The sequence below is a fragment of the Ambystoma mexicanum genome, chromosome 12 (assembly GCF_040938575.1).
Source record: "Ambystoma mexicanum isolate Mex_15411 chromosome 12, UKY_AmexF1_1, whole genome shotgun sequence".
NCBI classification, from domain to species: Eukaryota; Metazoa; Chordata; class Amphibia; order Caudata; family Ambystomatidae; genus Ambystoma; species Ambystoma mexicanum.
Genome location: NC_090936.1, coordinates 571,119,900 through 571,146,375, shown reverse-complemented (window position 1 = coordinate 571,146,375; position 26,476 = coordinate 571,119,900). Strand labels below are relative to the sequence as shown.

General features: G+C 48.1%; 1 protein-coding gene across 1 annotated transcript in view; it reads right to left on the bottom strand.

Annotated features, from left to right (window-relative positions):
- SLC15A3 (solute carrier family 15 member 3) overlaps positions 1–26,476 on the bottom strand; it is a 143,757-nt gene that overhangs the window by 106,068 nt on the left and 11,213 nt on the right. The window contains exon 2 of the mRNA XM_069628888.1: positions 9,772–10,073. Coding sequence (XP_069484989.1) covers positions 9,772–10,073 — 302 coding nt within the window. The remainder of the gene's footprint in view (positions 1–9,771; positions 10,074–26,476) is intronic.

The window sequence follows — 26,476 nt, the reverse complement described above, 5'->3', positions numbered from 1 at the left end:
AAGTACATATAAAAGTAGTAAATCAGCCTTGGTCTATTCATTATGTGTCTTCATTACTGGTGATAGTATACAGACAGGTGAGTAGCCATTGAGATATTTTCAATTTACAGAATGTGGTATTTTCATTTTACCACACATGGTAAAATTCAAGCTAAAACAGGTCATTGTGAAGTGGCACACATAAGGGGCTGATTACATAGGTGGCAGTGTCCAGGTGTACTGGCAAGTATATTCTGAGATACCACCCGAAAGGCATAAAGGACATAATACCATGTGATAATGAAAGTGTGATCTAGTGTGAACAAGGTCCGGTTTTGGCTTACTGCTCATGATCCCAATATAAAAATTGTATCCAGTAGGCCTGTGTATATGGGACTCACAATAATAGCACAACATACCCTAACATAAGACCAGCAAAACACGCAATTGTTTTTGAGCGGTTTATTAACAGCCCAAACATATGCAAGGAACTTTTTTAAGTACTGAAGGAGCTTTGTACCCCAAACCATTTTGAATAACACAATTCTGTCCTCTCAAACTTTCTGTGAAAACTTGGTGCAATGTTTTGAAAATATTCAATCTTCTGAAAAAATTGTTCTTAGAGGCCTCTCCTCCCTCCCTTTCAGAAAGTTCATGGGCACTTTGTCACCCCTTTTCATTCAGAACTCGTTCATCTTTACTTGAGTTGGAGACCTGTCATCCCTCGGGATCCACCTTAGATTTTTGCCCGGCTAGAATCATGAAACAAAAAAAGATTGTGTAATCTCTGACCTATGTTCAATCATTAATCTTTCACTGCAGTGTGGTAAGATCCCGAACCAACTCAAGATAACAGCAGTTTCCCCATTGCTAAAGAAGCCATCTTTAGACCTCTGGGTGCTTGCTAACAACCGCACAATTTCTCAATTGCCTTACGTGAGTACATTTGTAGTTACCTCACAATTACAGTCTTTTGCAGACAAATCTAGATGGTTTTAAGAAATCCAAGCCAGTTTTCGGCCAGGCCCCAGAACAGTCACAGTGTTACTAGCAGCATTGGACAATTTAAAACTGTAGGTGGATTCAGGTGGAACAGGAGTCCTTATCCTGTTAGACCTGTTGGCGGCATTCGTAGGGTGGACCATGCCATCTTATTGAAACCGATTCATGAGTACGGACTGCAGGGCGCAGCCTTGGGAATGGATAAACTCTTCTTTCTCTAAACCGAAACAGTCTATCTGTCTCTGGTTCAATCCTCAATGAGAAATATTGCTGGCAGAGTTCCGCGGGGTTCGGCCCTTAGCACGCTTCTGTTAGATCTATATATGAAACCACTGGCAGATGAAGGGTAAGGTTTTAATATGAGCTGCTATATGAACACTGATGGAAATCGCTTATCCTTCACCCTGGGAATCCTGATGACAACCCGCTTACCCAGTTAGAATTATGCATTGAACATGTGTGTGAAAACTTGGATGAAATCTCACTATCTTCAACTGAATGAACAGAAGGCTGAAATACTTATCTGGAAACCCAGCAGATTTAACATGTCAGGATAGGATTAGCCCTGGTAACAAAAATGTTGGCTCTCTTCTCTAGGATCTGTCCGAAGCCCTCTCCATTGGTACATAACTTAGTTGTCTGGATTGATCCAGAGTTATCACTTAAAGGCTTCATTAGCAAAGTGACGAGTAGCTGTTTTTCCCAACGGAAAACACTTAAAAGCGTTCTGAATTATTTTACTTTTTCTGAGAAGATTCAGCTAGATAATGCCTTTATATGTAGTTGCCTAGATTATTGAAATGCTATTTATTTAGGTCTCCCCAAAAAATCCCAGGTCAAACTAAACTTCAGTATATTCAAAGTGTGTCAGCCAGGTTTATTTTTCATCTTAAATGTTCAGACCACATTTCATCTGCTTTATGTTCTACCTTGGCTCCCAGTTGTCCAAAGAGTGGCATTTAAGTTATGTGCCTTGCCCACAAGGCCAATTTTAAATAAGGTTCTACTTTGATTAGAAATCACTATTCCTACTACATTCCCAGAAGGCATTTTAGGTGTGCTTTGACCCCCTCTTTTAACCATATGGAAATGTAAACAAAATAAATGGGGGGTGTGATCCTTTGTTGTTCAAGCATCAAAGCTTGGGAACGGTCTCGCTGAAATTGGCTACTTGATGACTGTCCGCTGCCATACGCAGAACTCTTCAAAAACGGAAGCCATCATTCTCATAGCTTCCAATGCCATCCCTCCCCTCTCCCATATCCTTACTGCATCATCTTCTTGCTCCCTCACCCAAGGCTTGCCTTCTGTAATGTAATGTAACCATACTTATAAAGCACTATCTAAGGCCCGAAGTCATCTAGGTGCTAAAAGAGAGAAATAGACCAAAAAGAACAATCGTGTCCAAGGTCGATGAAAAGAAAGCTCAAAATAAGAGTCTTCAAAGCTTTACGAAACCCAAGATGATCCCCAGATTCGCAGAGCAGCAATGGGAGGAAGTTCCACATTGAGGGAGCAAGACAAGAAAAAGCTCTGCATCCTAGGCGGGCGCTCTGAAGTATTGGCACTACAAACAGCTTCTGTGAAGAGGAACAAAGTGATCTGTCTGGGACGAAAGGAGTCCGTTTTTCTTGAAGATACTCTGCTCCCCCAGAATGGACTGCCAGGTGCACAATGCACAGCAACTTAAATTTGATGCAGCTGCTGACTGGGAGCCAGCAGAGCTGAGAGAGACGTTCCTGAGAATTAGCAAAATGGGTGGCACCAAGGGCTAGCCATGTGGTAGCACTTTGGAGTAGTTGAAGCCACTATATTAGGAAGGCCGGCTGTCCCAAATAGATTCCATTACAATAATCCTGGGATCCTCAAATGGATGTGTTACATACAGAGGAGATCTGCAATTCTCGGGAGCCAGTGGGAAGAAGTTTTACCCCCAGGATAATTGCTGATTTAGTAGGTGCAGGACATGGTCCCAGTGATTCTGGCCAGAAGTCAGTGGTCTAAGAAATCTCTGTTCTGGTGGGCCCTACCACCAGGATCTCAGTTTTGTTTCTGTTAAGTTTAAGCCCGTTTTTGGCCATTCATTCCCCAATTGCTGATAAGCAATTTCTAAGCTTGGGGGGAAGGGGGCAGGAGCAGATACTGGAGATTCCTGTTGGAAAAGCAACTGGGTGTCGTCAGCATATGTGTAAAACGTACCATGTGCTCATAAATCAAATCTGATAGTGGCTGGAGATAAAGATTAAAAAAGAAGTGGGGACAAGGAAGACCCCTGAGGAACCCCATAGGAAAGAGCCACGGGAGAAGAAAAAAAGGGAGAGTGAGATACCATCAGAAAGGAAGGATGTGTACCAAGCAAGATTAGGCCGGAAAATCCTGCATCTTTCAAGCGGCAGAGTAGGATCTGGTGATCAATGGTATCAAACGCTGTGGAGAGGTCAAAGAGGATCAACACTCTGACCTCTCCATGGTCCTGAAGCAAAGCCAGATCATCCAAAACCGATATCATGACTGATTCCGCATCCCTAGAAGGCCGGAAGCCAGACTGAAATGGATGGAGCAAGAGTTGCGATTCCAGAAAGACCTGAGGAGTGACTATAATTTCCATCAACTGAGATGTATCAAGATGTGGATTTTTCAATAAGTGGGAAACAAGAGCATGCTTTAGAGGGGATGGAATAGAGCCTGTAGATAAGGAAAGGTGAAGGGCTTGCCATGAGCAGTGGAATAAAAATAGATGGTAACGACTGACAGACCCAGAGAGGAATGTAATCAACAGGAGATGCTGATTTAAGTTTATGAAGTGCCCTCTTAACCACCTCATCCGTAACCGGCTCAAACTCGAACCTGCGTGGAGCCTTAGCTCTGGCCAGAGTCTGCCCTATGGGCATGTCTTCAGTACCAAGTGTTTCACATCCAGAGATAGATTGGCTCATTTTCTGATTGAAAAAGACACTGGTCACATTGAGCCTTAGTACGAAGTGGATCAGTAAGGGGCACCACAGCCGAGAGTTCCTTTGCTACTCTTTCTTGTGATGAGCAGAAAGAATACAGTTTGCATAATGTTGAGATTTAGCTAATTTGATGGCTTCATGGTATTCGAAGACTGCCTGCTTTTAAGTCAGCTTGGAAAGAGTGTTATAATCCACACGCCATTAGTGTTCACTCCGGCGGCAGGCTTGCTTCAGAGCCCTTAGCTCGACGGTGAACCATGGTGCTGATGGATGCGCACACATTTTACTGGCCCTGGTCGGTACGAAAGTATCCGCTGAAAGCACCATGGCCTTCAGAAGGGCACTACAGAGGTCTTGCTTGTCCTTCAAGATATAATCCTGGGTGCTAGACACCAAATGATTAGCAAGGGCTGTAGGGCAGACCTTACCCCAATGCCGGCATTGTTCAGTGATTTTTGAAGACCATTGATAGGGATTTGACCGGATGATGATGAATGGTAAAACAAAATGGTCAGACCATTAAACCGGCAGAGGATTAAAAGGTGGTCACCAACCTTTTTTCCGAAAAGATCAAATCAAGCATGTTTTCCCCCTTTGTGAGTAGGAAGTTGGTTACACAGTTCAATCCCATGTCAGCTAAAACATTGGTCAGATTTGTAGCATATATATCCTCAGGGTTATTAGGTCTCACATAAAATTCTCCCATAAGGATCAGCTTAGGATAAGTGAAGACCAAATCTGCGATGAGTTTGGCAAAATGATCCACAAAGTTTTCTAATGGTGCGGACGGAGGGCGATAGATTAACAAAACATAAATGGAATCGGTGGATGACAATTGGAGACGAGTCAAGAAAAGCTCACAGGGCAAATTATGTGTCAATCCAACCAGAGTGCAATTAATGGATCTGGAAAAAATCATCGCCAGACCGCCTCCTACCATGGGTGGAGGGGTCTGTGCAGACGAGATATGCTGTATTTTGAGAGGAGCAACTGTACAATATCTGGTTCTGATAGCAGTGTAAACCATGGACCTTTGAAATCTGTAATGTTGTACACTATGTTATTACACATTTGTACTGAGCCGTATCACCACCATAGTATTTCAAAGTGCCTAGGGTTGTTCATGGAGTGGCGTACTGTGCCCCCACCAGGGGTACCCAGACCCTATTTGGATGGAGATGTTCTAGTCTTCTGGCCTTTCGAGAGACTACAACCTACCTAAATGAACCTGACATTTGACTGACTCAAACTCAACATACCGCATTTCAGAAGCACCCGTTTGGACAACCCTGACGTGTGACAGAGCTCCAAATCTGCCGATCTTTTGGGGCACTAACCTATAGCTAAAACTGACCTGCCGCTGGCCCAGTTTATGTTTAAAAATGTGGAACGTGTTTTAGGGCCAAAGGCAAGGGGGCGCACAAATAACAATAAAATACAAGACAATAAGAACAGTCAAACAATACAAAAATGCAAAGACATAGAAACAACCAGCCGCAGTAATAAAATCACTAAAATCAATAAGAGAAAAGGATAAACAGAGCAAAAAAATCAGCAGGATAAAAACTGACCAGGGCAAGCTAAGCACTTCAGGTATAAAAGAAAGTGTTAAGAGCTTTCTGAAAGGAAGAAAATTAAGTGTCTAGTCTTAGCGTTCTAAGCAGCTTATTTCACAAGGCAGGAACTATGAAATTAAAAGAGCATTTCCCCGCCCCCTCCAATTTCACCCGTGGAACCATCAGCAGATTACCCTGATTGGATCCCGGCACTCTTCCGTGTTGCTTCCCCTGAATCCTCTTTTGAGGTAGGCTGGGCATCTGCCATAGATGCATTTATGTGTAATGGAGAGGATTCTAAAATGCTGGAGCTCTTTCACCAGTAACCAGTGTAATGCCTTTCGAGCAGATGTAATATTAAAGTTTCTGTTCAGGTTAGAAGCTATTCTTACTGCACTCCTCTGTCAAACTTGAGTTTAGCTATATTTTTCTGTGCAGTGCCTACAAGAAGGCTACCGCAGTAGTCAATTTTGGCGCCCATTATAGATCGCGTGAGAATAGGACAATTCTCTTTAGAAATAAAAACCCTGATGCGTCAGAGTAGCTTCCAATAATAAGCTGATGATGAAATTACAGTATTGGCTTGATCCCGCACAGATAAAGTCCCAAAAAACACCTATGGTCTGAACCTTGGTAAGGACTGAAATAAGACCATCAGCAATGAGAACATTTTTGTACAAATCAGGACGCTTGGATAGTCTTTGCTGTGTACCAACCAGAAGAAGCTCAGCCTTTGCATCATTTAGAGGTAGGTACCTATGAGCCATCCATCTTTCAATCAAATTGGAAACATCATTTAATCTCACAGCATCTGCAGAGTAATCACCAGTAAGCCGAATCTAAATTTGTGTGTCATCAGCGTAATTTGTATATAAAATGTCCTGGTCATTGAAAATATTAAAAAGAGTGGGCGACAGACAAGATCCATGAGCGACCTCACAAAGGAGCTTGAAAGGGGACGCCATACATGTTTAATGAAAAACTCTTGCTGATCTGCCCAGTAAAAATGATAAGACCCAGTCAGCTGCCTTTCCAGATAAGAAAGCGGTGAACTGAACTCTATTATCTAAAATATTAAAGACCACAAGACTGAACGCAGCTGATAAGTCCAAAAGTACAAAAAAGGGAAATCTGACCATTGTCCATGATTTGGGTCATACTCGCCTTCAAGTCTAAAAGTGCAGATTCGGTACCGTGATAGGCTCTGAATCCCTATTGTATGGGGCCTAACAATTCATGCTCTTGCAAATGAGCTTGCAACTGCAGATATGCAAGGCGATCTAATATCTTTAGCAGGAATTGGACGCTTGTAATAGGCCTTTAATTTGTGGGAATATTATAGTCCAGCAATGTTTTTTTTTTTTTTTTACCAGAGGCATGATACTTATACAAGTAGGCACACTGGCTGACAAAAAAGAGGCATTCATGAATTCAGTAATCATAGAGGCAAGAGCAGTGACACAAGCCTTTATAATCCTGAAGGGACATTGATCCCCAGGGCAATTTGTAGATTTTAGAGACTGAATCACTGTTTCTACCTCAAGCACTGTCGCCTCCCTAAAATGAAAAGATAATAAATTTGGGCTTGAAGATGGCAATGCGATTGAGGGTAACGATTAGCATGTCTGCTTCTGAGAAACAGTTGCTTTAAATAGGGAGACCTACTTAAAAAGGGCCTGCTGGATGCTGATACACTAGTCCTGATCCTTAATTACAGATTCTGACGATTTAACATTAGGTTTCTCTAGTTCTCTAACAATCAAGAATAATTCATGAAACATGATGGTTTTTTTTGCTATCTGTTCTAGTTTCATGCAGCAACATGAGAAACTTTGTGCAGGCCTTTTTTCGATCCGTACTAGTTTTGCACTGAGAAAACTTGTGCGGTTCTTTCGGAATCGTGTTACCTTTGCGCAGTGACAGCAGAAACTTTGTGCATTTTTTTTTTTAATCCGTGCTAGGTTTCACACGGCGACATGAGAAACTTTTCACAGCTTTTTTTTGATTCGTGGTAGGTTCACGCAGAGACACAAGAAACTTTGTGTAGCTCCTTTTGATTTGTGCTAGGTTCATGCAGCGACACAAGATACTTTGTGCAGTTCTTTTCACTACACAGCTGTGGCTGAATGGCAGATCGGAGTGATATCGCGGGTGGCGGAATGGAATCCAGCAATTTTGACCAGCCCTAGGTAATATTGCATGAAATCATTTTGAAAATCTACATTTTGCAGTGAACTAAGCTTCAGTAATTGCAAACTGCCATTTCATACCCCAGCGCTAAAGTCTCCGAATGAGGCCCAGCAAGTTTTGTTTCTCATCTGGATCTCAATTGCTTATGAATGGCACATGACCTACGGCTGACCCAGACTAAGGAGTACAAAATGTATCGGGTTATGACTGCTGGCAGCCAGTGGAGTAACTTTGCTGAAAATGTTGGGGGGGGGTACATGATATCTAAATGAAAGGGGCCCCTGCCCATTGAGTGGGACAAAATGGTGTACCACAAAAGTTGGGGCAACAAACACCCTTGTCCCCCCTAAAATTATGCTCATGCTGGCAGCTCAGATGGGCACCCCGGCATCCCTAACTGTTGTCTTGCGTCTCAACTCCAGGCAGATCCCAGTGAATCGAGACCTCCTTGACTCTTTTTTCCCCCATCAAGAGCATAGAGCTTCTAGCTGAAGTTTTGTTAAGTCATTTGTGGCCATGCTCTGCCACGAACAAAATAATGTTCCCTGTCAGTTTCAAGGTCACCATATACCTCCTTTTACTTTATGGAAACAGTTCAGACTATACCGGACATGATAACGCTAGTGAACCATCTAAACCCGAAGAACTAGACCACTCCGTTGAGTTAAGCCATTTCGCCAGCACATTTGCCATTGAAAGAGGGCACAGACATTGGATCTCCATAGTCCTACATTTGCATGAACAGTTTCTCTGTATCGTCAGGTTTAAGGCACAGACCTGCCCTCCAAGCCAACACTTCCAACTTCCTCACCAGATTGTGTCCCCAAAATGTGGAGCCTGTAATGAGCTTTCGAGGAGTAGTTTAACACAGAGATATACATAGTGGTCTCATGATGCCCTATTGTCTATTGAAATGCACTTTTACTATATTTAGAGTCAATGTATTATTGCACTGTGCCTTGCTATCTTTATCCCAGGAGATACTATGAACATAGACTAAGTCCAGATATTTGAATTCTTGTGCTGACTGCACAGCCCTGTTTTCCAAATAACATTGGACTTTGTTTTTTCCACTCCCGTAAACCACTGCCTTGATTTCATCTATGTTTATATGCACAACAACGCCGAGGGCTGGCGTAAAGGAAACACATCTTCAGCATACATCAGACTCTAGCGCGGTTGGGAGATCTCCAATAAAGGCATGGACTAAGAAAGGCACCTTAGCAAAACCAATATTAAGCGCCTTATAAAAGGAAGAATAAAGTTGAACTCCAGTTTCACTCAGGACTACTGTACCCCCTTCTTTGTCCAATGCCCAGTGCCCTTTGCAACACACTGTGCAGGTGGGCAGCCTCCTGATTTCCCTAATGACTGGCCGAGCTCTTATTGAGCTAACACGAGGTTTGTCTGAAACCATATCATTCCAAAAATGTTTATTTTAGTGAACTGTTATTTTTGTTTGTCAGGCAAAAGGAGAACAAAGTAGGTGCACAACATGAGTATTTATAGCCACACAGATCTAGTCGACAGATGACAACACCTAAAATTACAAAGACCTTGTTAGGAATTTCTACCCACAAGATGTACTGAACTAGTGCAAATCCAATATCTTGCTCTGCCTACGCCAGGTGGGACATCCTTTGCATCAGGGGGGTGCTGTTAAATCACTAATATCGAGTGTTGCCTAATAATGCAATTTTCTATATTTGTACTGTAGTCATTCAGGTCAATAACTTTGTAAGTCACCTGTTGTTTTGTCCCCGATCTATGTCCCACTTTGTTTACCCCTCATAAACAGGCTCACTACTTGTTTTCATCCTTGTGCTATTACCCTACTTGGGGAATTCCTGCTCCATCTGTACACGTGTTGTTTTAAGTCATTTCTGATTGAAATTGACATCGGCTCGGGAGGATAGCTCAGGGGCAACGTTCTCGCCTTGGAAGCAAGACGACACGGAGCAACACAGGTTCCATCCCCAGGTACGTGCTCAGAAACCTTTGGGTATTAAGCATGTTATAAATAACCAATCATATCATTTCATATTATATCCCTGTCCTTCAAATAAATATAAATATGCTCACCCTCTTACCTGCTCTGTGATGTGCCGTCCTGGGTGGCCGCCCTTGGGCGGCAACAGGAAGTCAGGGCCATCCCCACCATGGCCGGAATCCGACTCCCAGTGGGCGGTTTGGTGATGAAGTAGGGTGCAGCCAGGAGGAGGACGAGGAGGGCTAGGGCCACTGCAATGGCTGGGATGGCATAGCCAATCAGAAAGTTGACATTCTGCTGCACAAAAGCTATTAGGAGGAGGGCCAGGATGGCGCCAATATTGATGCACCAATAGAACCAGTTGAAGAAACGCCGGGTGGCTTCTGGTCCTCTGTCAGTCACCTGCACAAAACAACAAGAGGAAAGGCACTAATGAGGACACACTGGGGTTCATAGTGTCTGCTGCAAGAGAGACAAAGAATAATGGATTGCATTATAGTATATTTAAAATCTTAATGGGATGGGGGAGGTTTGGTAAATTAAGTATAGGAAGTGTATGGGAACCTAGCAAAGTGAAGCCTGATACACTGCCTACATTAGTGCAAATAACTGTCAGGAACCTAGAAAAGAATATCTGAAGCTCCTCCTCCATCAGTGCCAGACAGCAGTGGCAGATTTAAGGCAAAGGGCCCCGTGGTAGCACCTGGTAAAGGGCCCTAGGTGGGCGGGTCATGGAGGCGGAGCTTTGGGTGGGCGGAGTTAATTGTGTTCACAAGGGCAAACTTTTGGGACAAAAGCTATTTTTTATTAAGTTGTTTTTATTACAGTTACCTAGGGGTGTGACTAACTGGAAACAGCTGGGCCTCCTGAGCAGGCTTTGCTATCAATGCTAAATATTCTAAACCTAGAGAACAAACGAGTCCTTGGAGCAGAAAAGTGATGTCATTCTGTTTGTGCGGGCGTTGCTGCAGCCATGCATTGCAAAAACGGCAGAATGATGGTGTTAAGCTTTTGCTGCAGGGGTTGGAGAGTGAAAACCTCGGATCTGTATAGCGGTTGGTGTACTGTAGAGTATGGAATTACAGAGCCCTTTACAATATTCTCATCAGTCCGTTTACAACCTCTCTGCTCCTCCGCGTGTTCATTCACCTGCTCACGGGCTGGCCCATTCATCCGCTCGCCCATCTCTCCCTCACTGGGAGCCGTGCGGAGGTGCTGGCTCTCTGAAGACAAAACATGATGCCCCCTGGCGGGAACACTCTACCTGGCTCACCGCTCATTGCACCTAACGGCAGCAAATCAGAGCACCCATAGGTGCTAGCACCCCACCCCTACAACCCTCCCTTCCTTTCACCTCCCCACTCCCCTCCTAAGGACCAGGGAACTCGCCTCGCCCAACACTGAGGGTGAGGAAAGGGGGTGGAAGGATGAATGGGTGGCATTCCAAAACCACCTGTAATAAACCCATTAAAGTGCTCGTACATGCATCCATACATACATAAATAAATAGGCCAAAATATGCCGCTCAAAGAGCGCTGTTAATGTTCATGTCCTTTTCCAACATTTATTCCCTCCACTTACCCTTTTCTCTCTCCCTCCCCCACACGTCTTTTGCTCTCTGAAGCAACTTGTATCCATGCTGGTCCTTACAGAAACCAAATACGAATATTGCAACGTGACATTCCAATAGCAGGGCTGGCAGAAATGCTCACATTGCAAACCGCAGAATGACTGTTCTTCTCCATTTTGCGCGGTGGGTGAAATCAGCAATGTCATGCATTTTCTTCAAGGGAAATTTATCGTTTCATGTGTTTTTGTGTCAGGCAAAACCATGTCAAAGGTCAATTTGACCCAAAGCGAGAACAATTTGCCTGTCTGCCAAAGTGTAACATTAGGCGAATGTTGGCGATTTGGCTTCTTTTGTGAATACTTTCCCCACCCCTAGCCTGGTCCACCTTCTTCTCCTCAAGCTTGTAAAGCATGCTGGCACACAGCAGGTCCACACATGCATTGTGGACGCGGGCCCCCCAGGCTCGGACTCGGGCCCGCTGGGGGCGGGGGGACAGAGCAGATGGGGAAGTGGATTGCTGGATGCTGCAGCATTCGAAAGGGTGAGGGCATGGGAGCGGGGCTGAGAAGGAGATAAGGGGGCTGGGTGAAGGGGCCCAAGCCCTTTCCCAAGGCAAAGTTGCTCTCCCAGCTTGTTAGGAGCTGGACTGACGTCACAGCAGAAAGGGTCCTGTGCTGTGTGGAAGGGGCGGGGACTAGCACAGGGGCCCGCTCGCCGTTTGTTTGCCTGGCGACCGTTAAGTCCGCCTCTGCCAGACAGGTGTGACATCCTAGTGAAAGCAAGTGTAATGCTCCATCTCCTTCACCATATGAAACCTGTGATAACCTAGCCAATGGAAGACGAAAGCCACACCTCCTGCAGAGAAAAAGCATCAGAACCCTCGAAAAGAAAAAGTCATCCATCTATCCATTTAATGTTGTCCATCTAGTTCCATCATCCCATTCCATACATTTTAACAGTCTTATCCATTTCATCCATCCCATCCATTTTATTACTCGTCCTTTCCATCCTTCTCAGTCCATCCAGCTCATCACATTCATACTATCCCCTCATCCAGTCCAATACTCTCACCTCTCCCATACATGTTACCCCACCTGTCCACATAGAAGGAAGTCTCCCTGATATACTCAGAGTTCCCATTCTGTGGTGGTGTCTGGCATGTTTGTCTGGCATGTTGTATGCTTGATGAATGCATCTCTGGTTAGGTGAGTGTCAGCTGTCTAAGGAACCCCAGATGGAATGTAGAAGGCGGGAATGCTGGGGATGTGAGGGTTGACTGTTGGGGGGACTTGGAGATGGGAACCAGCAGGAGAAGGATGCTGAGCCCTGTCTCTCCCCAGTAACCTTCCTGACTGAGATCTAAGAATAAAGCACATTCCTGTTTGTACTTACCTGAGGTTCCCAGATACTAAACACTCATTCCTGCATAAATACGTCATAAGCAAACCCATTTCAGACCCATGAGGAGTGCAGTTCTGTCACAAATGATGCAAACATTTCTGCTTCAACAAGGTCACAGTGACCTACAAGCCGATGCCCACCTCGCTCCAGACACACAAGGTCACAGACGTAGGCATTCAAGGCTCGGTGCTCCAACAGAGCTGAAGCTCGAGGGTTTCTGGAAGAAGGGAACACTGCCACATGGTTGCTGCTGGAGCCTAACAAGCTTTTTCACCTTTGGGTGCCAAGGACAATCCTGCTACTTATTCTGCTTTGAAGTTCCTCCATTTGGGCGTCCACCATTGACTCCAGACCAGCCTATGCCAAAGGTCAGTAGTGATTTATTTCGGAGAGCACAAATGCTAGCATTAAACTCCTGCTGGTCCTTAACAAAAGAGATCCGAAACTTGAACATGGAAAAAGGCAACACTGGCTGTTCCTGGAGGCGCTGTGATATGGAAAGTTGCATCTCTTGTATAAAGGTATATTCATGGACATTCCCCCACTTACCACTTAAATGAAATAATAAAATATATACCAGGTGCACATGTCCAGCTCCCTAGGTTTACTATCCAGGCAAAAACATCTGTGTATCCATCATTGGAGGAAAACGCTAGGTGGCGGTGTTGCAATTGTGACAATCTTTGACCTACCAAATGAAGGAAGAAAACAAGCTTGAGAAATTAAAGGTGGTCCGTAAAACCCCCATAACCCAGAGCTACATATGCCAGAGGAACCCTGTCATCTGCAGGCAACCACTCTCTACTAGTGGCCAGATGGAGACTCTGTATTGGCTTTGGATCAGGCAACAGGCCAGTTTGTCAGAGGGTGAGCCTGAGGTCTGTCACTTCCGTTCCACAGCACTGCATTTGCGTTTCAGGGCTGCAAGTTCAGAGTCATACCAGGTATTATGAGGCATGTTTCAGGTAGATCCTCATGACTGGGGCAAGAATGTCAAGGGTATTAGTAATGGCAAGATGGAGGATACTGAGAGCAGAGTCAGAGGTAGAGTCTGGAGTGGGGAGAGCAGGGGATGAAGGTAGATGCGAAGGCAGCAACTGACACTTGTTTCATTGGACGGATGTTCGTGAACGAGGTGGGCAGGGCTGGGGGGAAGTGCGGTCAGAGGGCCGAGAGGACCCAGGTGGGAGGAGAGGAGATTGTGGTCTAACGAGGAGAGTGGGGTGGAGAGAGGGGATGTGAGTGAAAGATCTGGGTGGATGAAGGCATCAAGAGTGTGTCCAGCAGAGTGAGTAGGACCAGAAGGGAGAATGGGGAGGGCGAGTGAGGTGTAGAGGTCATGGAAGAAAGAGGATGCTGTGATTGAGGTGGGTGTTAAAATCGCCAATGAGAAGGAGTTTAGTGGTGAGCACCAAGGTAGCGGTTACAGTTTTGGCTGAGTGGTTATTGAGGTGGGGTGGATTTTTCTTATGCTGAGCAGGTTAACCCTGGACACAATGGCGGTTGCAGTGACACTACCACTCTGGGAGTGGTAGAGCATTGTCAGAGAGTGCTCCAAGGATGCAAGCTTTAAGCGAAGGGTTAACAAGGTCAGGAGGGAAAGAGATGGGTCTTGGGAGAGTGGGATTATCATTGGAGCCAAAGAGAAAGATGACTTCAGCCTTGGAGGAGCTTCGCATCAGGCACCATAAGGCCATCAAATGACGGATGAACTATAGGCAGTTGGTGGTGAGTTTGGAGAGGTCAGGGATGTAGACCGGTAACCAGGGAACAATCTGGGGGTCATTGGCAAGGAGGTGGTAGTGAAAGTCAAAGGAAGAGATGTGTTTACCCGTGGAGGAAGTGAGATTCCATTCATCACTGGGGGACTGCTGTTCAGTACCTTAAGAGGAAGTTCAAACTGGCTGATTGCTTTCCCTGATCCAAGATGGAGTTCAATGACATCATCCCAATGCACCCGAATGGATGACTGCGGTCAGGGCCTGCAACAGATGAATGGATGGATGCTGTACCATAGACGCTGCTAGAAGCTGGGTGACACTAGGAACCCGCGGTGTGACATGAAAGTTACAAAAAGGATAAAAGCCCATTGTCAGCATTCAGAGTCTTGCGCGAGTGCGAGATGACGTTGAGCCTATCACCACGCACATTAGCCAAGTTCACCTGAAAACCCTAAACGTTAGGCACAAAGCGGGATTCCCTGCATTAGCATGAAGGTGTGTATATGAGGCAGTGTGACGCGGTGGCCAGGTGCTGCGAGCATGAGGTGAAGGAAATTGTGTGGCGGAGTGGCAAGGAAGAAAGGTGCATTGTGAGAGGAGTAGAGAGGGAAGTGGGCAAGGGAATTAGAGGCTAAAGCAGAGTATTGGGAAGGATGAAGGGAGATTGTCATGGAACTGCAGAGGTGTAAAGTAGTAATAAGAAGGAGCAGGGTCTGTTTAGAGCAGGTGGGTGGTAGAGGAGAAACAGAGAGAGAAAGGCGGGTAGGGGGAGGCAAAGATCAAGAAGAAGGTGGAAAAGATCAGGGGGATGAGGGTCTTGGAAAGAGCAGCAACAAGGCATGGACTGGTTGCACTCAGGGTACTGGAAGACCTGTAGCTCTGTGGCGGAGCAGCAACCAGGCATGTACCCACAGCCCCAAGACGAGGTTACACCTAACAACCCCTGGGCCCAACACTATATTTAAGGATCCTAAAGGGTCTGATGCCTGGCCCACACTTGGGAAACCCTAGCAACTAGGGGTGGCGTGCCAGGTTCTACCAGAGCTGCAGGAAGGAGAACAACCTGACAACATCTCCAATGGCCAACCCTTCCAAAGAAGCCAAGAGTGAAGTATGAGGCACTTATAATGTCAAGGAATGTGAGTGACATTTTTCCAGCCTGGATGGCAGAGTTTAATTGAGAGACGGATGCTTTGGAACTATGGTTTTATAGAGGAAATGTTTATATATTTTATAAACTTTGCCAGTTGACCTCTGTTAAACCTGACCCCTTATCCTTTTGTTCCTAGTAATACACATCTGGGAACCATATTTCTTGGCTTTGCATGGTGTTTTTGTCCATCTGCAGTGACAATGTACTGTTTCTCCTTTCCATCATTTACTCAATGGGCCCTAGAACTTCGACTTCAAATTCCAGCATGCACTGTTTCTCCTTTCACTTACTTTCACAATGGCTGCAGGAACAGTGTCTTCAAGGCCCAGCATGTAGAACGTATCCTTGCTCTCACTTTCCCAGTGGTTCCAGCAGGGGCCGAGCCAGTGGCCAATTTTTTGGGGGGTCCAGAGGACATCTTTAAAAGGTGTTCCGAGTGATCACCCAGTGCATCTTGGGAGCCTTCCCAAACTTCAGCCTGATATTTTCTTTAAGTATGCACATGCATTAATGTCCCACACTACCATTTATGCCGTGAACAAGTCATTATGAATAGTCAACAGATGCGAGGAACACCGTCCTATGCCCAGCATCAGTGTTACGTTCGAGTGTACATGCCTCCTATACAAGAGACAGCTTCATACGCTAAGGTTTAGTCTAGCAAGTCCATGTACTTCTATTGCACTCCATAAGCCCTGCCGTAGGCCCATGTTTCACCTCAATAATATGCCGTCTTCTGCGATAATATGTCAGAACAGCCTCATATCACCAGCCTCCCAGGTGCATGCATGCTGCCTCATATACCTGAAATCTTTTCAACATCTTTTCAAACGGCAGGTTGAACTTCGCAATCAGGGGCAAATATGCTCACGTAGAGACTTGTATTCCAGAAACAGTTCAATATGCCTAGGTTCTGCCATGAACACTCCGGTGCTGCCAGTGCTGGTCATTGGGCCGGCTCTCGGCGGATCCGAGATCCGGCACCAGATGTGTAGCCGGATCTCGGGATCCGGCCAGAGTCAGCCGCCCAAGCCCATGAACCGCGCAGGAAAAAAGAAAGAAAAAAAAAAAGCGTCCGCGACGGCAGCATTGCCGTTTACCGCGGCTTTGGCACTGATGTGTAATGCACAATGCTCACTACATGTACAACTGAAAGGAATCAGTTGTACATGTAGCGAGCATTGTGCTTTACACACCAGTGCCAGAGCCGCATAAAAGGCAATGCTGCCCTTGCGGGCGTTTTTTTTTCTTCTTTTTTTGGCACAACAAAATGAGCCAGGGCTCATCAAGGGGGCCTGGCCTAACTGTAGGTGTCCTGCTGGCCCGTTAGGCCACGCCCCCCTGAAGAGCCCCGGCTCAATGGGCAACAGGCACCCCTGCCAGGCATCCTTTTGTATTGATCAACACCCTTTCCCATGGGGGAGAGGGTGCTGATCTCTGCATTTACTTTCTATAGGCTTGCCTGGCAAGGGACAGTGGCCCTCATTACGACCCTGGCGGAAATCGAAAAACGATGGCGGAAATGCAATACCGCCATCGAATAGCGCTCGGTGCGACTATGACCCGTCACCGCAAAGTACGAAGCCATTAGCGACACCGTAGTGAACGCCAACGCTAACTGCACCAAGCACGCGCGCGCGCGCCATGCCAAACCGCAAACACCACCATGGTGCAACGGTACGCCAATTCCGACCCTAGCGGACATGTACCTAACGCCATCAGGCATGGCGGAATGTACCATTCCGCCATGGCGAGAAGTACGGCATCGCGAATCAACCGTAAACGGCCCCACTGAGTGCCTGTACACCGCTCCCTGCCCACAAAGTACAACTCCCGGTAGGTGCAATGAAGTCATAATGCAACCATTGAAATGTACAAAGCACCCATGCATGCCAACGAACAAAAGCAACACAAGAGGGGCCAATGGGAGCTGCAGGTCACAGATGGCACGAATACAGAAGCCATCCCAATGGACATGACCACAGTCCCTCACCAAGAAACGCACGCAAACACAGGCACCTGTGCCCAGCAACATTCCGAAAATCACATCATTCCACCAGTCCACCTGGCTGACCGGCATCTGTTACACAAAACCCAATCCCCCGCCCCTGAGCATGACAACATTCAAACTGTCATATAGGCAGCCCCCATCCCTGACCTCACAGGCCTAGTAGGCAAACGCGCCCAGTACAGTACCACGCAACTAAACCCCGAAGCTGGAACCCAATGCAGATCTCCTCACAATACATCGCCCCCCAAATAGGCATATGCCACATCACTTGCAAAGAAAAACGCTACACGGGCCAAATCAGAATAGCAATTTATGCACATCAAAGACACCAAGCCCATACAGCCATCAGGCCATGAACTCCAAAACACCAATCACCATTGTGGGCTGCATCCGCAAGAAATGACCAGCCACTACTTGTGTGTCGCCCTGTACCCCCATGGTACACAGAGCCACATTCACGTACGAAAAGGCAACATGGAAGCGCACAGAACCGCAGGGCTGTCCCAATGGGGAGGCACTAGTCCAGCTGAAAGGCCGAAATGTTGCTCCGAGACACCAGTACTGCGTAAGGGCATGTGGGCCATTGGCGATCGTCCCATAAGATCGTAATGCTGCTCCACCGATTAACACGAAGCAGCAGGTGTCGGGAGTAAAATCCATCTGCAGGAGTGGCATACAGATGGCAGTGGCAAAAGGGGAGGAGATACCTGTCAACCAAAAGAAAAGAAAAAGAACAGAATGGCCATCAGAACTACATTCGAACAACTCACTTCAATGATCACACGAAATCCACAGCCATATGCATGCTAGCCCACTCAAAAGGATCAACACCACCCCAAAACCACTTGCGACTCATAACCATCTATATCGAGGTGCAAACACCATCACAAACGAGTGTACCTGTGCATGCGTCTGTCAAAACAGAATCCATCAGATGGGAATGTCAACGTGCATGGACACAAGTGTCTGAGGGCGCCTCGAGACAGGGAGGGCTCAACAAGGCCAGATAGACGATGGTCCCACTATGGCAGGCCTGCATCACATAGCGTAGGGGAGGCGGATAGATCCCAAGAAGCCCTGTACATGGCAAACTCTGTATCAAATCACCTGCCCATGCATCCATTCATCATTCCCTCATCCCGGTATCAAAACGCCTGAATATTTACTCACATGACATTAGAAACATCCATTGATTCTGTGCGTTATGCAGCCTGCAAAATCCACAGTGCCCCAGCCCGTAATTCAAGTGTTGTGAAGTAACATGTATTTGGGAACGGCCGGCCTCATCGGCCACGTAGCTAATGCGCATCCCAAACTATTCATATCAGTCATTGCTCCCTCGCCATGGGCCCTGTCTCAAGGACATTGAACAATAGAACGTTATATTTGCAGTCAGACCTGTGGGCATCTCCTCGCCGCCAGCTGATAACCGAAAGCGCCGCCCTCCGAATTCCTCATTTGCAACATCACGTCGAAAAGGCATCTGTGGCCGTTTGAAATCACTAATTATTCCATCGAGTGCGGCTGTGTGTGAAAATGGCAACTGCCTTCACCCACGAATGGGACGCCCCGCCCGTCGTTGCAACTCGGTACAGTGATGCATGAGGGCCCACCATTACTCGAGTACTACGTTCCACTGACCCTTCACAAGTCTGTTCGCGACTGCACAGATAGAATGGGAAACAATTGGACCATAGCCGAATGAACATAACAACCAATCCAACACGCCCATCGGGTACAAATACATGATAGCAATAGCAAGATACCATTCCCCGAATTGCAGCGTTGTGCGCGTGACGTGCTCGGCCAAAGGGGAGAGCAGTTTGCACAGGTGGAATGAATCACCACAGGTGGAGGCCATACAGCCTGAAAACACATGAATTGCACAGCCAGTCTCCTCCCACAACCACACCGAAATGCTACCGGCAGGACTCGCGATGTTGGCCCTGGGGGACCTGATAGCACTGCAAGTGCTCCAACTCCAAGAGGAAGACGAACACCAACTACAACCGGCCGCACGGAGGAGACGCAGGAGGAGGAGGAGGGCAAGGCAGGGCCAGCAAGGCCCACCAGCACAGCCACTACCACCACGCAGGCAGCCCGCAATCCCACGCCTCCGAGCACATCCGTTCAACCTCACTGATGAGCAGATCCACACCCTCTACCGTTTGGACCGGGACACCATAGCCGCCATTGTGGACATGACACAGGCTGACCTTGTCAGCATGATAGATAGCCCAACAGCCATCCCACCCCTACTGAAGGTGGTGTCTGTACTACACTTCCTGGCCACAGGCACCTACCAGCACACAGTCGGACAGTTGCATGGCATTTCTCAGCCACTGTTCTCACGGACACTATTGCAAGTGCTCGATGCCCTCCTGCAGCACGCAGACGACTACATCTCCCTACCACGCTCGGAGCAGGAAATTACAAACACGAAAGTGGGATTCCATGGACTTGCCGGCATACCGGGTTGCATTGGTGCCATCGACTGCACCCATGTGGAATTGGTCGTCCCACATGCCATGGAGGCCCAGTACCGCAACCGAAAACAATTTCATTCCCTGAATGTACAAATGGTGTGTGACTCCAACAGGATCATTACACATTGTTGTGCCCGATTCCCTGGATCAACCCATGATTCTATGGTCTTGAGGAACTCTACAATACCACGCTACATGGAGCGACACGCAGGGAACAGATCCTGGCTACTCGGTGAGTCTCATTACATGCATGATGATGTGGGGTATGTGAATTGGCAATGACCTGGCAGGAAGGGGGGGGGGGTGTGCGTACGTATCAATGGCATTCCACATCATACGTTTCTCGTCCACATACAGGTGATGCTGGATATCCACTGAAGAGATGGCTCCTCACACCAGTCCGGAACCCACGGGACCAGCATGAGGAGGACTACAACCATGCCCACTCACGTACCCGTGTAGTCATAGAACAGGCATTCGGCCTACTGAAGGGCCGTTTCCGCTGCCTCAGCAGGTCTGGCGGGGCACTCCTGTACCGCCATGAGAAGGTTGCAAAGATGGTCATGGCATGTGTCATGCTCCACAACATGTGCGTACGTAGAAATGTGCCCATGCCCCCTGACGCAGAACTGCAAGCACCTGATGATGGTCATGATGAGGGTGGGGATGTGGCAGCACCTCATGGAGTCTGCGAGGCACCGGAGGCCCGTGACATTCGTCAGCATCTCATTGATGTATGCTTCTAGCACTCACGCCTGGTGGCTGATACATGGACACGGGACTCGTGGCACTGCGTGTGTCTGGGACATGCACAATATGGACTGTACGCCTATGATGGCCTAGTACACAAAGATCAATGTCCACACATCTCATTGGTTGATCGTGCACTTTTTATGGCATATGTGATGTCATGTTGAACACCCTATTGACCCGCCACCCAAGTGAGCCCAACACACCCCCTCCACCCCCCTACCTCCCCCCCGAACACCAGTGTCCAAAGATGCTCATTGTCAGTGGGCTGTCGCTATTGCAAGCCCCCTCTGCGGGTATCAGGGGCACCCCTGCCTGTGGAGCGCAGGTTCCTTCCAGATCTACGTTGGGGGCTGCCCTGGACGTAGCTTGCAACGGATGATGTGTCTGCCTGCTCACGTCCATGCATGTCCCTAAGGGTTTGCGAGAGCTCAGTGAGCACACGGCGCACTGCGGCAAGTTCGGCACATACGTCCTTGGCCGTCGCATGCAGTTCCCCCCTGAGGCTCTCGGTGCTTCTCTCCATTTGGACTCTCAGGCTCTCGGTGCTACTCTCCATTTGGACTCTCAGGCTCTCGGTGCTACTCTCGATTTGTGCCCTGAGTGTCTCAGTTGATGTTTCTATGTCTGCCTTAGTGCCCCCACATTCATCAGCATGGTCCTTGAGGAGCGTGGCCAGTTGCTGCTGTTGTTCGATCAACTGGTCGAGGGACTGTTGCCTCTGCTGGGCCAAGGCCATTTGCGGGGGTGTCACAGAGGGGCTGTTGTCCTCATGTTGCATTGCCACAGGGCTTGTGGGGGATGGCCAGTCGTCGTCTTGTGGGTGCCCCTGCGTGGTATCCTCATGTTGTACGGGATGGGACAGACAGGGGGATTGGGACAGGTCATGGATGGATCTGACTTCGGCATCCCCGTTTTCTGTGTCGGAGCATGCTGCCATCAATGGGGTGTCACCTATGGTGCTGCTGCCACCGGAGGCAGTGCCTTCTGTGGCATCCATTGGGGGGACCTGTGGTGGTGGTGTTGTGGGCATGCTGGCTGCTGGGGTGCCTGTTGATGTTCCCTCCTCTGTGCTGCCACCTGATTTGTGCTGCTGCCGTGTCTTGATGCGTGCAGCTGAGGTGGAGGGTCTCTGGCCGTTGGTCTTGGCCCTCTTTGCAGGTGTGCTGGTAGGGGTGTCCTGTAGCTCGTCGTTTGGATCGGACCCTGTGGTGGAGTAGAGGAGGGCGAGGGTTATTGGTGGGTCTGTGGGAATTGGAATTGCATTGTGTCACATGCATTGGGGTGGTACCTGAGGGTGATTTGGGCCGGGCCCTTTGAGGTGCTTTGATTTGTGTGTGGAGTGAGGGTGCAGTTGTTTGGCAGCCTGCAGTTAGGGTGTGCCTGCTGCACGTGTAGTGCGTGTATTAGGGGTTTTTAATTATTTATGTATTTATTGTGGGTTTTAACGTGCGCTATCAGGCCGATGTGTGTGGACGTTCTCCTGGACATGTGTTTCTGTTGCACTATGTGGACGCATGGTACTTCACATGGATGGACTGTGTGGATTTGGCATTGTTTTATCTGGCCCACCTACCTGAATCTTCGGATGTCTGCACTCCTTTCTCCATCCCTCCGACTCCCTCTATGCTCTCCATTCCGATGGTGGAGGCACAGATTTCTTCCCAGGGGGTCAACTTGATGGGTGATTCAGGACCTCCCCCGGTGGCTGTGGCAATGTTGCGGTTGGCAGAGAGTATGCTGCGGACGCGTATCCGCAGGTCGTCCCATCGCTTGCGGCATTGCTGTGGGGTGCGGGGTGCGGTCCCCACCGCACTTACCCGCTGTGCCACCAGAGCCCATATGGCCTTCTTGTTTGCAAGTGCCGTCCTGGTCATTTGCGTGCAGAAGACGACGGCAGCATTCTCCTGGAGGGTCTCTGTTAGCACGGTGAGTTCCTCACGGGAGAAGTGGACCTGCCGCTTGCGGTCGCACGCTTTCTTCGCTGCTTTTCCCATTATTCTTGGTTTCGCTAGGGTGGTTGACGGGTTGGGGTGTGTTTCAGGGTAGTGATTTTAGTGGTTGTGTGGTTTTAGTGTATTTATAGGTGTACGCCGGGTTGTTTCCCGTTCCGGGCCCATGTTTTAACTTCCGTTTCCGTATATTTCCGGCCACCGTACTTTCCGGTAGGCGCACACTGCGGTGACCGCTAAGAGGGGTGGCGGTATTGCACCTGGGGCGCCGTACGGCGGCGGTGTGGGCCGTTTTGGGGTCTTTTCCGCCATCGCGGACTTTGCACTTCCGCCATGCCGTGGTGCTCGTGCCCGATGGGTCGGAATGGGCCGCACTTTGCTCCTTCGTGCAATGGCGGAAACGCTATTTACGCTGTGGCGCTCCGGTCAGTCGCTTTCCGCCAGGGTCGTAATGAGGGCCAGTGCCTCGCCTATTCAGCCTTAATGGTGACGCTTCCCCTCGGCAGCTGGGGAGGGGCAGCGTCACCATTAAGGCTGAAAGGGTGAGGCCACTGGAAGCTGAGGCCGTTTTCCTGAAGACTGAAACTCGCAGAGTTTCAGTCTTCAGGAAAACGGCCTCAGCATCCAGTGGCCTCACGTTTCTCTCCACAATGGTGGCACCGGCCCACGGGCATCTCCTGCTTAAAGGGATGCCTCGTAGGTGCGGCGCCACCATTATGGCTGAAAGGCATTTTTTTCTGGAGCCTGAAGCTTTCGCACACGAGCGAGAGCTTGAGGCTTCAGAAAAAAATCCTTTTCGTGTAGTGGCCGGGGCTGGCAGGGGAGATCAGTGGGCCCCACAGGCCCCCGCCTCAAATTGAAATTTCCCACTTAAAGCCATGTGGTAAAAGGCAATGTTGCCTTTGTGGGTGCTTTTTTTTCTTATTTTTTTTAAGTATTTATCTGATCGGCTGGCCACTACCAACCCCGCCCCCTCTAGACCACGCCCCCTCTTCCCCAAGTCCTCCCCCACCCGGGTCTTGTGGGATCCCCCACCACATTTTTTCCATTTCCACCACTGGGTGCTGCTTTACCCTGATAAGCACACACATCAACATGCCAGCTTCTACATTAGCCCCAGGCATTTACCATGCCATGTAAGCATTGCTGCAATAAACACGGCACAAGCAGGAGCAATACATGCCTCACTCTTACTCACCAAAAAGGTAACCCACGTACAAGCTCTCCACACTCCCAGAACAGTTATCAGCACTGCAAGCTTCCCTCCCACAAAAGGTCAAGCGCAGGCACCAACAGAAGTACAAGCAACAGATGTACATGCTTCACTAACACAGAAGTGGTACATCACATGCCGCTGCGGTGTTAGCTTCTCTCCACCAGTACACCTACACTCCAGATGGTGTATTGAATATTTAAGGTAGGGCCAAAACCGCAGCGATAAAAACAACTCCAACTGGATTAATAAAAGTGCAAGAAGAACAACGTTTTATTACATGAAAATATAGCCGGGAGTGCCAGTCTCTTTTGTAACACTGCAAACTGAACTCAAGCTTGACACGCCCATGTCGAGGTACATCTTTGATAGTGGAAAACCGCAAACAAAACAAAAGATACCAGATACAATATAATCCAACGTTCCCCATTGGCTAACACCTATACAAAAATCTAAACAACCCCTAGCCCAAGGGAAAGGGCGCAGGGTGTTGAGCTCCCGCAGGGGGCTCTCCTTCCCCTCTCTGGCCTTGCTGTCGCTGCTGCAGTGAGGACCACACTTTTCACACGCTCCCACAACCACCAACAGGGTGAAGCCTGGGGGGAGGGGGAGGGTGCAGGGTGTTGAGGTCCCGCAGTGGTGTTAAGGGACCGCCGGCTGTAAACCTCTGCGTTCCAAAGGGAGAGGGTTACTGACTGCCCCGGGACAAGGTGAGGAGTGTAACAAAGTGGTTTATTTGCACTGTCATTTTTCACCTGTACTATCATGTCAGTGGCAGTTACTGCCATGGAGAATCTCGCCTGCTCCCCTCCATTACCAAGCCCCCCTGCGCCCTGTTTAACCAAGAAGAAACTGCAGATTGTACAACGAAGGCTGCAGGACCCGTCCATCTTTGCCGTTGATAATGCATCACCAAGGTAGGGGCCTGCAACATGAATACGGGAGATGCATGCAGCTTAATTAACAAAATCAACCCCTTCTTGGAAGGTGCTAAGGCTGTGAAGGGAAGCCACACACCTGAGGCCAACCCAAAGCAGAGGGCAATGGTAACAAGTGTGACAAAGCGCAGGCCCTTGCAGCTTCAAAAGCTAGTGTTGAGAAGGTTTGTTTAGTCCCGCCTGTAGCTAGCCCTGGGACAGGCCGATGTGCTCTCACTGAATTCGATGAGCTGTGGGACGCCATCCTCTGTCAAAGATCTATCTGGGACAGTGGGCGAAGTGTACGGAAAGAAGTAGTGGAACTATGTTCACTGCTGGCCTGCCCCCGTGCCCCACAAACCCCACCACCATGTCCCCTCCCACACACAATACACACCCCCAAACACTTGCACCTGCTGTTAAAGGGAACGTTCAGTGCAGTGCACTGAAAGTGCAAGTTTCAACATCTTCCTACACGTTTATTTTAAAACGAAACCCTTCCGGAAGGTTCCTTTTTAAAATCAAAGTATAGGAGCTGTAAAAGATAATTTAAAAAAGTAGAGGAGCACCGCTCCCGACCGCTCCTGCTCACTTCGACCACTGAATTCTGGGACTTCCGAATTAAAAACTACTATACCCATTGTTTCAACGGACCCTCCCTTTTTAATGCGCGCCTGTGTCCCTCAAGGGCCCTCATGAGAATTTGATAAAACTACAGGCAACATGCTTAATTGAACCCGCTGGAGTGGTTCCCACAATTCCCGCATTTATCACAAGCACAGTCTCAGAGGAACTACGGGTGCAATTTCCCCAAATCGGACATCTGGTGCTCTGGAAAAGGGACTCCAAAGGAGGAGGACCCCACCGCGTGGAACTAATCTGCCAACTGCATCTAAAGACATCTCCTACCAAGCAGCTGAGGTAAGGGGGCCGATAGCTGGGAAAGGGTCCCCCTCGAAAGAGATGCCACCCACCATCAAGTAGTTCAATTGTAATCAGGGCCTCCCCAATTTGGAAGAATAATATCCTTATGGAACCTTTGTACCCCACAGGAATGTGGACCCCCGGCCAACTGCTATCTAGAGCTAATGCAGTCCCACTGGGGAAAAGACTGGGGGGGTCACCAATGGAAGTGGGGGCTTTTGATATAAAGCTATCAATGTAGCACTTTAATTTCCTAGAGGCAGTGCTGTCTTAGGGTGTCTGACACTGATGGGGGCTTTTTATGTATTATGATGTATTCGTGTATACTTTGATGGCCCTACGGCCGAAAAAGGTTAAACAAACTAAACATTCCCTCCAGTTCATTGCCCCATTGGTTGTGCATATCTAAATACAACCCCTTTCATAGTCCATGAGCCTTCTCAAGCCCAACCCAATCAAGACTGGACACTTCATCACACCTAGAATCATTCACATTCGACCAGTTACTACTTAATCAGTACAAGGTGGGAGGCTTGGACCATCCAACCCACTACACAGCTAAAATGTTTCTCAACTCATTTATCTATTGAAACTCGTGTGGAGAACTCACGAAATTTGACAACTTTTAGCTCCACTAGATGAACAAAATGAAATATCTAAGAGCAGCCAATGAACTCTGATCTGTGATAGAAGCATTAGCATTCTCT